The sequence below is a fragment of the Microcaecilia unicolor genome, chromosome 14, assembly GCF_901765095.1.
Source record: "Microcaecilia unicolor chromosome 14, aMicUni1.1, whole genome shotgun sequence".
Lineage (NCBI taxonomy): Eukaryota > Metazoa > Chordata > Amphibia > Gymnophiona > Siphonopidae > Microcaecilia > Microcaecilia unicolor.
This window is the reverse complement of record NC_044044.1, coordinates 21,115,093-21,130,826: the sequence shown is the minus strand read 5'-3', so window position 1 is coordinate 21,130,826 and position 15,734 is coordinate 21,115,093. Positions and strand designations below refer to the sequence as shown.

Sequence of the window (15,734 nt, the reverse complement as noted above, 5' to 3'; positions counted from 1 at the left end):
CATCTTTTTCGATAATACGGTTCTGGCCAGCTGTAGCGCCACCGCCAAAATAGATAGCCGGCAATCTATTTCGCCGGCGACATTCGATTATGCCCCTCCAGATGGTCTTAACAACGGTTGTAGTGGGGAAGTCTCATATATATTCACTGAGGCAACTTTATTAACACCAATCAGATGTGCCTTCTTCCGTGATAGTTTTAATCATAGACAGCCCCCAACCGTCCAAACTTAATGTCGTGCAAGTAAAAACCTTTTTTTTAATTAATTACTTTTTGTTTTTTGTTTATAATACATTGCATGAAAATGCCAGAGTTATATGACCATTCTGCGTTTCCAGAAATATTTTTCATGGAGACAACTTAATGTAACTATTGGTGACTTATCTGTATAAGCTCTCGGGTATGGCTGCAACCCTGACAGGTGCCTGTTTCGCATTAATCGCTTTATCAAGGGAAAGTCGGTCTGTCTCCCTCCAGCGGCGTGCACCCGGGGTGGACCGCCCCCACCGCCCCACCCTTGGTATGCCGCTGCAGTATAGAATACTATCTTAGCACACAGATATTGGGCACCTCATTTTTAGCACCCTTTATAGCAGGGGCGTAGCCAGACTTCAGCGGGAGGGGGGTCCAGAGCCCGAGGTAAGGGGGCACATTTTAGCCCCCCCCCTCCGCCGCCGCTGCCACCACCAACTATGCCCCCCCTGCCGACGACCCTCTCGACCCCCTTCCCGCCACCAACCCGCTGTCGCCTACCTTTGCTGGCAGGGGACCCCAACCCCCACCAGCCGAGGTCCTCTTCTCGCAAAAGTCTTCCTTCTGTTTCTGATGTCCTGCACGTTGCGAGAAGAAGAGGACCTCGGCTGGCTGGGGTTGGGGTCCCCTGTCAGCAAAGGCAGGTGACGGCGGGTTGGCGGCAGGAGGGGGGGGGTCGAGAGGGTTGTCGGCAAGGAGTTCCAGGGCCAAATCTATGGGGGCTCAGGCCCCCCAGGCCCCACGTAGCTACGCCACTGCTTTATAGCAGGCTTGTCCAACCTTTTTCTTTCGGGGAACTCCTTTTATATTTTGTAACATTCAAAGGGCCAAAATATGCACTGCTGTATTTTGCCACATGTTTGGTCAAATAGTGACAAAATATGATAATGCATCATCTCCTCCCCAGCTTTCACCCAGTCTCGCTCATGTAACCCCCCCCCCCCCCCACCACCACCACCACCACCACCACCACCTCGACCTCGACCAGCCTTCACACAGGCCCCGATGCTCAAAACTCTGCTGCTGTTCTGAACAGAGCTGTAAAAATACCACTGGGACACACCCTAATGCTCACCGCTAAGATGCAAATGTAGGCGTACTCATAGCATTGGAGTGGAGGAGTAGCCTAGTGGTTAGTGCAGGGGACTTTGGTCCTGGGGAGCTGGGATCAATTCCCGCTGCAGCTCCTTGTAACTCTGGGTAAAGTCACTTAACCCTCTGTCGCCCCAGATAAACCACTCTGGATGTGGTTGCAAAAACTGTAGAAAAGCAGTATATCAAGTCCCATTCCCCCTTCCCCATTGAGCATTAAAGAGTTGGACGGGAGAATTGTGCTTGGCACATGCGCAAAAGAGTTGCGGGATAAGCTTGGCTCCTGTGCGTATGCGCCTGGTAAAAACCAAATGTGAATTGCACATTGGCGTCTGTTTTCTGCGGCCTAAATAGAAGCATTTTTAACTGTTTTTAGCTTGGACGCTTATATTTAGATGCAGGAAACAGACACCAATGTGTCCTTTCGCTTGGGTCTGCTATTCCTCATGAATGACCAGCGCTTAAGGGCTTGCTTGCTTGCTTGCTTGGGCTTCCTTCTGCTTCCAAAACCGATGAAAACTGGCAGATTTTGCAGAAGGAGTCATGAGAAATCTTCTCTTCCAACACCCTAATGCCACTCCGACCTGGCCGCTGTTATTTTGCAGTGGTAAGGCAGTTTTGTTTCGGGTGGAGGAATACAAAATGAGCTGATTAACACGAGCTTGACTACATGAGCATGCTACTTGCGTTGTTCATCTGCGTGCTCATGTGTTCCCGCACTCCAGGCCTCTGAACTTTCTGCACAGGTAAATGCGGGTGGTAGTATGGCGCTAATGTCCTCTAATGTCCGTGTTTTCATTTGAGCATCGGGGCCCCAGTGTCTCTCAATCATGTATCCCCCCCCCCACCCCCCCACTAGGGTTACCATATGGCTCCTGAAAAAAAGAGGACAGATTGAGCCAGTCTGGATTTTACTTCCATTTGAAAGCAATCCGGACTGGCTCAGTCTGTCCTCCTTTTTCTGGAGCCATATGGTAATCCTAGGCTTGACCCAATTCCTTTTCCCTTACCTGTCTTCAGCTGCAGAAGAAAACGGTGGGATTCCTGCTTCCCCACAGGAAGCTTGAGCCGCAGAGAGCTTAGATTGTAAGCTCTTCGAGCAGGGACTGTCCTTCCATGTTAAATTGTACAGCGCTGCGTAACCCTAGTAGCGCTTTAGAAATGTTAAGTAGTAGTAGTAGTAGTAGAGAGCCGAGTCGTGGTGGGAAGCAGGAATCCTGCTGTAAGCACCACAAGAATTACCAAGTTTCTGCGGACCAGAAAAAAGCACTTGGTGGCCGGGTTCTGGCTCCTGGGCCACAGGCTGGACAAGCCTGCTTTATAGAATCTCTCCAAGTTGTGTCATATGTTACTATTTAACATTTCTAGAGCACTAAAAAGTGTACGCAGCGCTGTACAAACACAGAAGAAAGACAGTCCCTGCTCAAAGAGCTTACAATCTAATAGACAAAAAGTAAAGCATTTAAATTTAAAATATTTAAGCAGTCAAGCACAAGAGAACAGTCACAGAAGGACTGAAGATGTTGAAGGGTGGTCAGTGTGATTAGGTGTAACTCTGGTTGGAGTAGTGGGAGAAGGTGATAGATGTTGACCATCTTTGGTCTGGGTATTGTTCTCTATCATGGCTTGATGTCTTCACTGCACAGGTGACCATCAAGAAATCAAAAACCAAGACTAAAAATCTGATGAAAAGACTTTACCCTGCTAAGAAACCATCTTCCTCTGTGGTGGTGACTCTCCTGTAGTTTCCCATGGAGTGGTACACCAAGGAGCTGCAGGAAAGCTGTTTCGGTCTGACACAGACCCACTTCTCACCAGTCCCAGGGTCAATGTATTCACACACTGGCCTCTGCGGGATTTCCATGTTACATTCTGTTGTTTCTGCAGCTCCATTTCTCTGGAAATACCCATAAAAATAGACCTTGTTGGGGCTGGTGTCCCTCACTCTCTTAATGATAGAGACAGCCTCACTAGAGTGTATGAGCTGGATAGAGACCACCGCATCCCCAGGCCAGAGCAGCAGGAAGGTGATGGTGTATGTCCCATTCCAGTGGTCCTTCACAGACCCCGTCACACCAGCTTTCAGTTTGGGGGAATGGAGTTTGGCCAGGAAGAAATCTCCTCCGTAACTCTTTGGCCTCTTCTGATGGTCTCTCGCAGTTAGCAGCACCTCCAGGGTCTCTCCGACTGAATATTTGGCCCTGGGATTTAGGATCCGATAGTCGCAGTTCTGAGGACTCGTGGATGAGATAAAATATGTTGTCCCCTGGGGTTCTGGCCATTTTATCAGCTCCTTCAGCATCTTCACTTCCTCAGAGACCTGCCAAGGAGTTGGTGTGGATGGGGTCGGAGCGGTGGTAGAGATACTTTCTACAATACTTTTTCTGTGGAAAACAAAAAAATTCCCACTTTTTTGAAAGACGATCTAGAAGGAACACAATGAAAATTCATATTAAGGTTGGAAGGGAAGCCCCTGTGTGCTTATACTCTAGCCCATGTCATTTTAAGGGCAGTTCTTTAGAAGGTGCTTAGACTCACATGCCAAAAATGGCATATATACACACATTCCACCTTAGCACTATTCAATAGCTATATGTCATTGTTCTCTGTAAGCTAAGCGGGAGTCCTCCACCTATAGTTCTGCCAGTGGGAGGTGCTGTTTCACCATCACATTTTCAATAGTGAGAGACAGGCAAGCTGTGCAGGACTCCAGGGAACTTGCCTGTTCCTAGTGATGGAAGACACAATATTTATTTATTTATTTAGATTCTACTCACACCTTTTCAGTAGTGGCTCAAGGTGAGTTACATTCAGGTACACTGGGGTACTTCCCTCTTTCCTTTATGACATCACAATATCAGAAGTGAGCCAAGTATCGGTCAATCAAGCCATTGTGACATCACTGATGAGGTTGGCTCTTATTGGTGGAATGAGTGGAGGAGTAGCCTAGTGGTTAGTGCAGTGGACTTTGATCCTGGGGAACTGAGTTCGATTCCCACTGCAGCTCCTTGTGACTCTGGGCAAGTCACTTAACCCTCCACTGCCCCTGGTACAAAATAAGTACCTGTATATACATAGACCACTTTGAATTTAGTTGCAAAAACCACAGAAAGGTGGTATATCAAGTCCCATTTCCCTTTCCCTATATTCCTCATCTTATAAGGATTCCATCTTGAGGTGGTGAAGTTTTCATGATATAGAAAGGTGATGAAGAGTTATTGTCAGGTTTCATGACCAGGCTGAATAGTTGTAATTCAGTCATTCAAGTTACCTATGACAAGTCAAGTTCCTGTATCCATGGAGGTTTTGTTACTAAAGGATTTAAGAAGAGCATGGATAGAAATATTTTTTTGCAATATAAAAGTTTATTTATTTATTGCATTTGTATCCCACATTTTCCCACCTATTTGCAGGCTCAATGTGGCTTACATAGTTTTGTTAGTATTGTCATTCCAGGATATCAGGTACACTTAGTACTGTGCAGAGATTAATTAAGGGATTAATCAGGTACAGTTAATATTGTGCAGAGATTAATTAGGGGAAGACAGCTTACCGTATTCACAATTTTTGAGATTTAGGAAAGTCTGTACTGCCATGGAGGATTTTAAGACCCAAGCTAAGAAAACAGATGATTTATTAAATTATGGATATTCTTTAGATGTGATAAAAAAGAGTTTACACTAGAGCTAAATATAATGACAAAGACTTGTTGTTATTAGACGGAAGCAGATTAACAGTGGAAGAAGACCATAAAAAGATGCTTGTTTTAAGATTTACAAGGGAAGGGGAAGAGGTGGCTAAAATAAAGGAAAATTGGGACATTGTTTAGGCACTTCCACACTTTCAACATTCTCAAGAGGACGCAATTTGAAAGAATTGTTGTGTCTCGCTGAATTTGAAAATGAGCTGAGTGCACTGGAACGTGGGCATTTCGAATGTCAAAGCTGCAGTACTTGTGACATGACCCTGCAGACAATAAAATGTTATCTGATTTATTCTACAACAAATTGTGCTTATTAGTATATGTTTTGCAATGCCCTTGTAATAAATTATACATAGGTAAAACCATTCAAAAATTACATACATGTTTGTTGGAACACAGATCATTGTCCGGCTAGTAAACATACTTTTGCTCAATTTAAATGTTTCATCAGAGATCAAATCGCAGATAGTGCTCTGAAACTAACAGAGAGGTAACTATCAAACTTCTTATTTGAACATTTGTATTCTGTCACTAAAAGAGGTGAGAGCTACTTGTTAAGGTCAGAGCCTAGAGCGTAGAAAGAGGAATTATTCCAGATATTTTTGTGTTGTTGCCTACCCTTAACCAGTTAGACGAGTTTTGCTCTCAGCTCTAGTAGAGGAGTGTGGTAGCCGTGTTAGTCCACTCTTAAGGTTATCAATAGAAATCAAACAAAATAAAACATGGAAAAGAAAATAAGATGATACCTTTTTTATTGGACATAAACGGCATTGTAATGTTCACATAAACTCTGCTTAGCAGACAAGTTGCTGAAGCTATGTGGCCAGTACTAAACTTTTTTTAACACCTTGCAACCTGGGGGAATCTTAGAGGATCCCTGGCCCTAAATGACATGATTTGTCCATCCCTGTATTAAGTATTCATCATCTGATGAAATTATGATGGTCTCAGATGGAATCTGAGGCAGGGGCATAGCCAGACAACAGGTTTTGGGTGGGTCTAGGCAATGGGTGGGCACCAAATGTTCTTCCCAACTCCCACCAGAAAAATATCTGAGCTGGCGGGAAAACGCTTCTTTCCACCTTGGCAGTCTGCAGTAGGCCTGTGCTGAAAACTGAGTATGCACAGGTGCCAGTATCGTGGAGAGCAGTGTTTTAATTACTTTCAGGGGGATGTCTTCAGCTGGCAGAGCTTGGGATCCCCACCAGCTACCGCAAAACGTGTACTACTGTTGGGTGGGCCTGAGCCCTAAGTGGGTGGGCCACCTGTGACTATGCCACTGATCTGAGGAGTACATGTAACATAGTAACATAGAGGGACATAATCGAACAGGGGTGCCCATCTCTAAGGATGGTCCCATAAAGGGGCGTCCCCGACCGTATTATCGAAACAAGATGGGCGTCCATCTTTCGTGTCGATAATACAGTCGGGGACGCCCAAATCTTGCCATTTAGGTCGACCTTAGAGATGGCCGCCCTTAGAGATAGCCGACCTCGGTTTTCGCCGATAATGGAAACCAAAGACGTCCATCTGAAAAATGGCCAATTCCAAGCCATGTGGTCGTGAGAGGAGCCAGCATTCGTAGTGCACTGGTCCCCCTGACATGCCAGGACACCAACCGGGCACCCTAGGGGGCACTGCAGTGGACTTCACAAATTGCTCCCAGGTGCATAGCTCCTTTACCTTGGGTGCTGAGCCCCCCAACCCCCCCCCCCCCCCCACCCCAGGTCCGCCTGCCGGAAGTACACTGCACCCACTACAACTGCTCCAGGGACCTGTATACTGCTGCGATGGACCTGAGTATGGCATTTGAGGCTGGCATAGAGGCTGCCAAAAAAGTATTTTTAACCTTTTTTTATGGTGGGAGGGGGTTAGTGACCACTGGGGGAGTAAGGGGAGGTCATCCCCGGTTCCCTCCGGTGGTCATCTGCTCAGTTTGGGCATCTTTTCACGGCTTGGTCATGAAAAAAAATGGATCAAGTAAAGTCGGCCAAGTGCTTGTCAGGGACGCCCTTCTTTTTTCAATTATGGGCCAAGGATGCCCATCTCCTAATCACGCCCCAGTCCCGCCTTCGCTACCCTGCCGACATGCCCCCGTGAACTTTGGTCATCCCTGTGACGGAAAGCAGGCGAGGGTGTAAAAAAATCGGCTTTCGATTATGACAATTTGGCCGCCCATCTCCCAATTTGTGTCAAAAGATGGGCGTCCTTCTCTTTCGAAAATAAGCGTGATAGTAACATAGTAGATGACGGCAGAAAAAGACCTGCATGGTTCATCCAGTCTACCCAACAAGATAAACTCATATGTGCTACTTTTTGTGTATACCTTACCTTGATTTGTATCTGCCATTTTCAGGGCACAGACCATAGACGTCTGCCCAGCACTAGCCCTGCCTCCCAACCACCAGCCCTGCCTCCAACCACTGGCTCTGCCACCCAATCTTGGCTAAGCTTCTGAGGATCCATTCCTTCTGAACAGGATTCCTTTATGTTTATCCCACGCATGTTTGAATTCCGTTACCATTTTCATCTCCACCACCTCCCGCGGGAGGGCATTCCAATTATCCACCACTTTCTCTGTGAAAAAATACTTCCTGACATTTTTCTTGAGTCTGCCCCCCTTCAGTCTCATTTCATGCCCTCTAGTTCTACCGCCTTCCCATCTCTGGAAAAGGTTTGTTTGCGGATTAATACCTTTCAAATATATTGAACGTCTGTATCATATCACCCATGTAACCTACCTGTTGCAGGAAACATTCTGCTCAATGTTGAAAGAACACTTGAAGGTCAATAACTTTGCACCCTAAATTCAGCCGGCGGCGGGCAACACTTTGCCTGCTGCCTGCGTTTATCCCGGATAGTCAATGGCGCAAAAAGAAACAAAGGATATGATATCAAAGTAAAAAAAAAAATCATGCCTTTATATATAGCTTCAAAAGATGTAAAACCAGAGAAAAATCTTTTAGGAGATACCCTAGTGAAGGGATTGACCCAGTGCCACTCCGTGTAAACAAATTAAAATATACAAAATGAAATTTTTTTTCTTTTTATAGAGATGTTCTCAGAGTTATACACTCACCCAAGCAAAGCGCCACCAATCTTAGCGGCGCTTCTGAGGGTAGATAAGTTTTTCAATCATAGAACTTCTCTAAAGGTATTTATAAATGTTTCCCAAACACACCCATGTGTCATTTAAATATTTCTATAAGTGTGTCTAATACCTTATATAACATAGAGTTTAAATGAGTCAATTCCTACACTAACTCCAATAAAAACCTCTGTGCACATCCAAATTAACGTGTGCTATTATCTTCTAACTAGTAAAAAGGTGAAATTAGATCTTACCTGCTAATTTTCTTTCCTCTAGACCCTCCAGACCGGTCAAGACGCGTGGGTTATGTCCTCCTACCAGCAGAGGGAGACTGAGAAAACACTAAGCTTTTGAAGCCTGTATATATAACCTGTGCAGAACCTCCACTAGCCAGTATACCCCTGACAAAGCAGAGAAACAAAAAACACTAACAACAACTAGCAACCCTGTACGTGGTCACAGTAAACTGCAAAAACAAGAAACATCTTCCGCTTGCTCTTACGGAAACATGTTCCTTTGCCTTTGATAAAACAGTTGGGCTTCTACAGGTGGACTATCAAAGAAGAGCCCCACCTGTCCCGGACTCCTATCACAAAACAGAAATAAACAGTCTGCAATTAGAGAAACAACAATTTACAGCAGCCAAGAATTATCCAACAAACACACCTCCTGGCCTCCAATACAGACAGGGCGGGCTCTTGACCGGTCTGGAGGGTCTAGAGGAAAGAAAATTAGCAGGTAAGATCTAATTTCACCTTCCTCAGCGACCCTCCAGACCGGTCAAGACGCGTGGGACGTACCAGAGCAGTAACTAACTTATGGGAGGGACCTACTAAGGCCAGAGGTCAAAATTGCTGCCCCAAAGCGCACCTCGTCCTTTGCATGCACAGGAATCCTATAATGCTTCACAAAGGAATGCAACGAAAACCAAACCGCAGCCCGACAAATATCTAACAGAGAAATCATACTATTCTCCGCCCACGAGGCTGCCATTCCCCTAGTGGAATGAGCAGACCAGCCCCTAGGCACCACAGGACCCTTCACCAAGTAAGCAGATGCAACCGCCTCCTTCAACCACCGTGCTATGGTCACCTTAGGAGCCGCTGCACCCTTCTTTGGGCCACCATGAAGAACGAACAAACGGTCAGAGGCTCTGAAGTCCTGAGTTCCAGAGAGATAACAACTCAAAACTCTCCTGACATCCAGCTTGGCAATACCACGCTGCTCCGAATCTCCAGCCATATCACCCAACACTGGCAGAGAGATGACCTGATTAACATGGAACTCGGAAACCACCTTGGGCAAAAAAGGAAAGCACCGTCCGCAACGAAACCTTTCCCTCAGAAAGGACAAAAATGGTTCCCTAAAAGACAAAGCCTGAAGCTCTGAAACACTCCGTGCTGAAGTAATCGCCACCAACAAGACCGCCTTTAAAGATAAATCCTTACAAGATGCCGATACCAGAGGCACAAACGGAGGCCTGATCAAAGCATCCAAAACTAGCTTCAAATCCCACGGAGGCACCATCCGTCACTGAGGCGGACGCAGCAACTTAACACCCTTCAAAAAACGCACTACCTCAGGCACAGACGCGAAGGACTTTCACTGAAGCTTCCCACGAAAACATGACAAAGCTGCCACCTGAACCTTCAGTGTAGACAAGGCCAGACCTCTATCAACACCATCGTGCAAAAATTCCAAAACTTCCGCCACCGAAGAGTGAAACGGCCGAACTCGATGGTCTTCACACCAGTGCTCAAAGATTCTCCAAACCCGGACATACGCCAAGGAAGTGGATCGTCTACGGCAACTCAACATCGTAGCAAAGCCACTGGACGAAAGCCCCTTCTTCTTCAACTTGTGCCGCTCAAGAACCAAGCCATAAGCGAAAACCGAGCCGGATCCGGCATGATTATCGGGCCTTGACACAGAACTGATCCCAACAAAGGCAGGGCCGCCGCCCCTGCCAACCGCACCAGGTCTCCATACCATGGTCGACGCTGCCAATCCGAAGCTACCAGAATCACCCGACCGGAGTGATGTTCGATGCGCTATATTACTCGACCGACTAACAGCCACAGAGGAAACACATACAGTCACTCCCGAAGCCAAGGCAACAGAAGAGTGTCGATTTCCTCCGCTCAAGGGTCTCTTCAGCGACTGAAAAAAAAAAAAATCTCTGAACTTGCGCATAGCGAGCCGTTGCCCTAAGATCACCGAAAGTCCCCAGACCGACACAACTCACTGGAACACTGACCGAAGAAAAGACCACTCTCTGGGATCTAGAGTGTGCCTGCTGAGATAATCTGCATCTATGTGACCTACCCCGGCCACATGCGCTGCCAAGAGAGCCTGAAGATGAGTTCAACTGCGCCGCCAAGGCTCTTTGTTCCCCCCTTGACGGTTGACATATGCTACTGCCATGGCATTGTCACAGAGCACTCGGACTGCCTTGTGGCGAACCACCGACGTCAAGGCCTGGAGCGCCACCCGAATGGCCCGAGTTTCCAGCCGGTTGATGGACCACTCTGCTTCTGCCCGAGACCACCGGCCTTGAGCTGCCTGACTGAGACAATGTGCCCCCCAACCTTGCAGACTGGCATCCGTGACCATTACCAGCCCCTGTGGGGACTCCAACGGCATTCCTTTCCCAAATTGCGCGGACTGAGCCACCAGCGGAGACTGAGACGAGGGGCCACCGACAGCGGACAACACATTTCCAAGTCCTGCGACAGAGGGGACCAACGACTGAGCAGAGCTGACTGTACCTGACGCATGTGCGCCCTGGCCCACGGAACTACCTCTATGGTCGCCGCCATCAGGCCCAGGACCTGACGATAAGTACGGGCCGTCGGCGCCTTCTCTGCAAGGAACCGACGAATCGGACCCTGTAACTTGGAACCAAAAGGCTGCACAAAGGAAAGTGAAGATAAGCTTCCGTCAAATCCAGGGAAGTGAGAAACTCTCCTTTCCTGACCGCACCAGTGACCGACCGCAACGTCTCCATCCGGAAAGAGGGCACCTTGAGTGCCGCATTGACCCTTTTGAGATCTAAAATGTGACGAAAAGTGTCCTCTTTCTTGTGGACCACAAAATAGATCAAATAGCACCCTGAGCGTTGCTGATCTGAAGGAACAGGAACCACGGCTCCCAACGCGAGCAGCCACCGCAGAGTGTCCCTCACTGCTGCCCTCTTGCTCCAAGACCGACAGAGGGATTCCAGAAACACTTCGGGAGAGCAGCTTTCGAATTCCAGCGCACATCCGCCTCGAAACACCTTGAGAACCCACTGATCTGACCTGATTTGGGCCCAACTCTGGTAAAACAGACTCAGCCGAGCCCCAACATGCACCAGAGCCTGAGCCCGCACACCTTCATTGGGAATTGTGGCCTGAATACTAACCTCCCGCGGAAAAGCCACGCCCTCCGCGACGACTCTCACGAAAGAACTGTGTGCGCTGGAAAAACCGACCCCTAGAGGTCCTACTACTATTAAACATTTCTATAGCACTACTAGACTTATGCAGCGCTGTACAAATTAACATGAAAAGACAGTCCCTGCTCAACAGAGCTTACAATCTAAATTGGACAAACAGACAGCTAGGGGTAGGTCCCACTCGATCTGCCCGGCCTATACCGCTGAGCCTCCCTAAACCGTCCCCGAGAGGAACTAGTTCTGGCCCCTGCCTTGAACCGAAAATCTGGAAGCCATAGAACCTTGGTATCACTAAGACCTCACACTAACTTGTCCAAATCTTCTCCAAAGAGCATAGCTCCCTTAAGTGGCAGAGACCCACAACCATAGCCATATTTTTTGTCTGAAGTAGGCAACAAATCATAAAAGCCTCAGACAAAAAGGATGAACCCATGTCCAAGTCGGCTAACTCCTGACCCCCAGAAGAACCAACATCTACCGAATCATCCAGGAGCTTCTCGGCCCAACGAAAACATGCCCAAGCTACCAGACCCCCACAAACCGAGGCCTGCAGGGCTAGAGCCGACAAAACAAAACTACGCTTGAGAAAAGATCCCAACTTCCTATCCTGAGGATCACGGAGAGCCGTTCCTCCATCAACCGGGATAGCCGTAGCTATAATTACTGCCGTCACTACTGCATCTACCGTGGGAGCCTTAAAGGAATCCCTATCGTCCTGAGGGAGGGGATAAAGCCTCGCCATTGCCTTTGCCACCTTACACGGCAAATCCCATTCCTGACAAATCATCTCCCGGAGATCCTTGTTCATAGGGAAGGATCACGCCTGACGCTGAATGCCCTTCACCAACGGATCCTGGACAGTTTCCCCCAACGCCACCTCAGGACCAAACTGAAGGGTGGACGACACCTGATCTATGAGTTCTGACAGCTCATCTCTATGGAAAATCCGCACTACTGAAGGATCCTCTCCAGGAATCCAACAATCCTGCTCCTGAGAGCCGTCAATTCCATCTGACTCCCCCAGATCACTAAGTGCAGCTTCTGCAGCTACAGGAGAAAAACATTGCCTGTCCTCTGACCACTCTAACCGTGGTCTCTCAGCCAAGATGGAAATAGCCCCCTCTTCCAATTGGGGGGGGGGGGGAGGGGGGGGGTCCCGATCTCCAGGCCTGATACCGCGTCCAGACAAAATCTGGAGGAAAACCCACCATTCCTGGACCGTCATTAGGCCCTTTTGTGCCAAAAACGGAGGCCGCAGGCCCAAAACCAGCCGGCTCCATGGGCCGCGTCAGACTCAAGATGGCGGCTGTTCCCGCCGAAACTGTTCCCGCTGACAGCGGCCCTGCCTACGCTCCCGCTGACCCGGAGACTCCCGACACCATCGATCCCTCCGCGGTCAAGTCGGGGGGTGCCGCAGCCACCTTTATAGGTGCACCGCAAAGCTACACTGAGCGCCCGGCGCCTCTACCCCTCGCCACGAGCACGCGCGACATCGGAGGAGCTGGGCCGCCATAAACCACGAGGGAAGGGAAAAGCTGTTCCGCAAACGCGCCAAACCAAAAACTCACTCACACTGCAAAAGCACTGGAGAAAGCGCTGCTCTCTCGTTCCAGCAAGGAATCAAAACCCCCGTTCGGTCCGCTGAAAATAAAGAAATAAATGCCCTTAAAGGCACAGTACTCCAACTCTGGCTGCTGGAAATTGTAAGGCACTCAAGGCTACAATACTGAGAAAGCAGCCGAGGCACAAAGCTGCCAAGCAAAACGAAATAGAATAACTGACCTTAAAGGCACAGTACTCTAATTCTGGCATCTGGAAATTGTAAGGCACTCAAGGCTACAATACTGAGAAAGCAGCCGAGGCACAAAGCTGGCAAGCAAAATGAAATAGAATAACTGACCTTAAAGGCATCGTACTCTAACTCTGGCATCTGGAAATTGTAAGGCACTCAAGGCTACAATACTGAGAAAGCAGCCGAGGCACAAAGCTGCCAAGCCAACAGGGGGAGGGACCCAAACATAGGTGTAACACCCCAGGGGGAAAAACTGGGCCCCACCAGACCCAGGGCCCCAAAGCACTTTTTTTTTTTTTTTTTACACACACGTACAGGGTACTGCAACAGAATAAAGTTTGGAAGGAAAAAATCCTACGACCCAATGACAAACTACCTCACCAGATTATTGGAGACTGCACAGGCTGTCAACTGCTACCTCTGCTGAGACTGAGAAAATACTGGCTAGTGGAGGTTCTGCACAGGTTATATATACAGGCTTCAAAAGCTTAGTGTTTTCTCAGTCTCCCTCTGCTGGTAGGAGGACATAACCCACGTGTCTTGACCGGTCTGGAGGGTCGCTGAGGAAACGCCCGTTTCTTGGAGAGATGAAACGGGCGCTAGCAAGGTTTTGGGGCACGGGGAGATCGGGTTTTCAGCGAGGCAGCTGTCCTGCAACCCCTTTGTGATGCAGGTTCGGTGTGAGGCATGGCCGCCGAGTCGCTGAAGGCCGGGCACGGGGAGATAGCATTTGCAGCGTCGCTGTCCCAGCCGGGAGATTGAATTTGTGTCCTGCTCCTGCAGTGTGCTCCGCCCTTGTCATGACGTTCGGACGCGAGGGTGGGGCATACGGCGCTTCAGAGTTCTGAGTTCTGGTTTGGAGGCCTGGGCAAACAGGATATCTCTGAAGCCTCACACTTCCGGTTTGGAGCAATTTGGAGGCTTCATTTAGAACGTTGGGGTTGCGAATTATGTCCGGAAGGGGCGTGGCTGGGGGGGGGCGGGTCTATGAGTGACAGTGGTGCATGAGTGTGAGAGTGAGTGTTGTGTTTGCCTCCCACAGAGTGAGCTTCAGCACAGATTGAGCTTCAGCAGGTGAGAGAGAAGGTGAGAATTATTTATATAGATTATAAGAAAATATGAAATATAAGTATCAGCACTTTACATCTATAAATATAGGCACTTAGCGTTTCTAGAAGTCATGTAGAGGTTCCTCTGTGGTTGTAATCCTTAAAAGTCCATACTTATTATCCCGTAAAGGTTTTTTTTTTTACCACTCTTCATTAAGAAGCTCACAGTGCTTATGACTTTCACAACAGAATCATAAGGAGTCCGACTCTGCAGGGTTTCGAAATTCTTCCTCAGGAACTCCCTATATGATAATTTTTGTGAACCAAAAGCTGAAAAAAAGCTAAGAAAAAGTGCCTCTCTTCCACAATGTATATATGTTATATATAGCTTAACAGATTTTTATTCTATAAAAATAATAATTAAAAGTGAAAAAGGGAGGGAAAAGACCGCAGCAGGTCTGGATCAAGCGACCTTGTTTTGCTACCAAACGGACTCCTGATTTCAATCATTCATCAAAAAAAACCTCCCCCAAAAATGTGATGCACTTTAATAAACTCCTTTCTGTTTATTTTTGAATCTTCTTTTTTTTATATATATATATATTCTTTCACTTTTTAAAATATTATTTAAATAACAAAGACGGTATGTAATGCTGTCAGTCCAGATATTTTCTGTATGTCATAAGACACTTCAAAACATGATTGCAACTTATTTCTTATTCCTGCTCTTTTCAAGAGCAAAGGCACTTATCTTCTCTATCTCTGCTTTTTTTTATGCGGCCTTACTTGGCTTCTAAATCAAGTTCCGAATATCGGGACTGAACCGCTCACACCGCTGGCTTTATTTGTCTAACATTTCAGAAACAGCCACAAAGCCCAGTGTGCAAGATCTGTAGGGACAGGAGCTGACAGGGTGAGACCCAGCAGTGCTACCAGTACCTTTTAAATCAATGGACAGCAGTGGGGAACAACAGGCACCAAACCCGAGAGAAAAAGAAACACCGGACTTACCCCAGCCATAAAACAGAGGTTGAGAAGCAAAATGAGGCACAGACATCCTTTCTTGGTAGTTAGACTCGCCTCCATGACCGGTGGTTAATAACTCCTCCGGATGGGGCTCCAAAGGTTTTCTTGCAACATGCTGACTCCTCCTCACAAGCTCAGCAAAACCAACCACTCCCAAAGAACAGGCTACCCCTAGCCCTCCTGCACTTTCCAAGGGGAAGGAAGGAGCAATGATGGAAGGCTGAAGTTCTTCATGTATTTATTTATTTATTTATTAGGATTTATTTACCGCCTTTTTCTAGGAATTCACTCAAG

General features: G+C 47.6%; 1 protein-coding gene across 1 annotated transcript in view; it reads right to left on the bottom strand.

The window, feature by feature from the left end:
- LOC115458334 (NXPE family member 3-like) overlaps positions 1-15,497 on the bottom strand; it is a 42,522-nt gene extending 27,025 nt beyond the window's left edge. Inside the window, exons 1-2 of the mRNA XM_030188224.1 lie at positions 15,426-15,497; positions 3,044-3,768 (exon numbers count right to left, since the gene is read on the bottom strand). Coding sequence (XP_030044084.1) covers positions 3,044-3,768; positions 15,426-15,434 — 734 coding nt within the window. The 5' untranslated portion in view covers positions 15,435-15,497. The remainder of the gene's footprint in view (positions 1-3,043; positions 3,769-15,425) is intronic.
- Between the last annotated feature and the right edge of the window lie 237 nt (positions 15,498-15,734).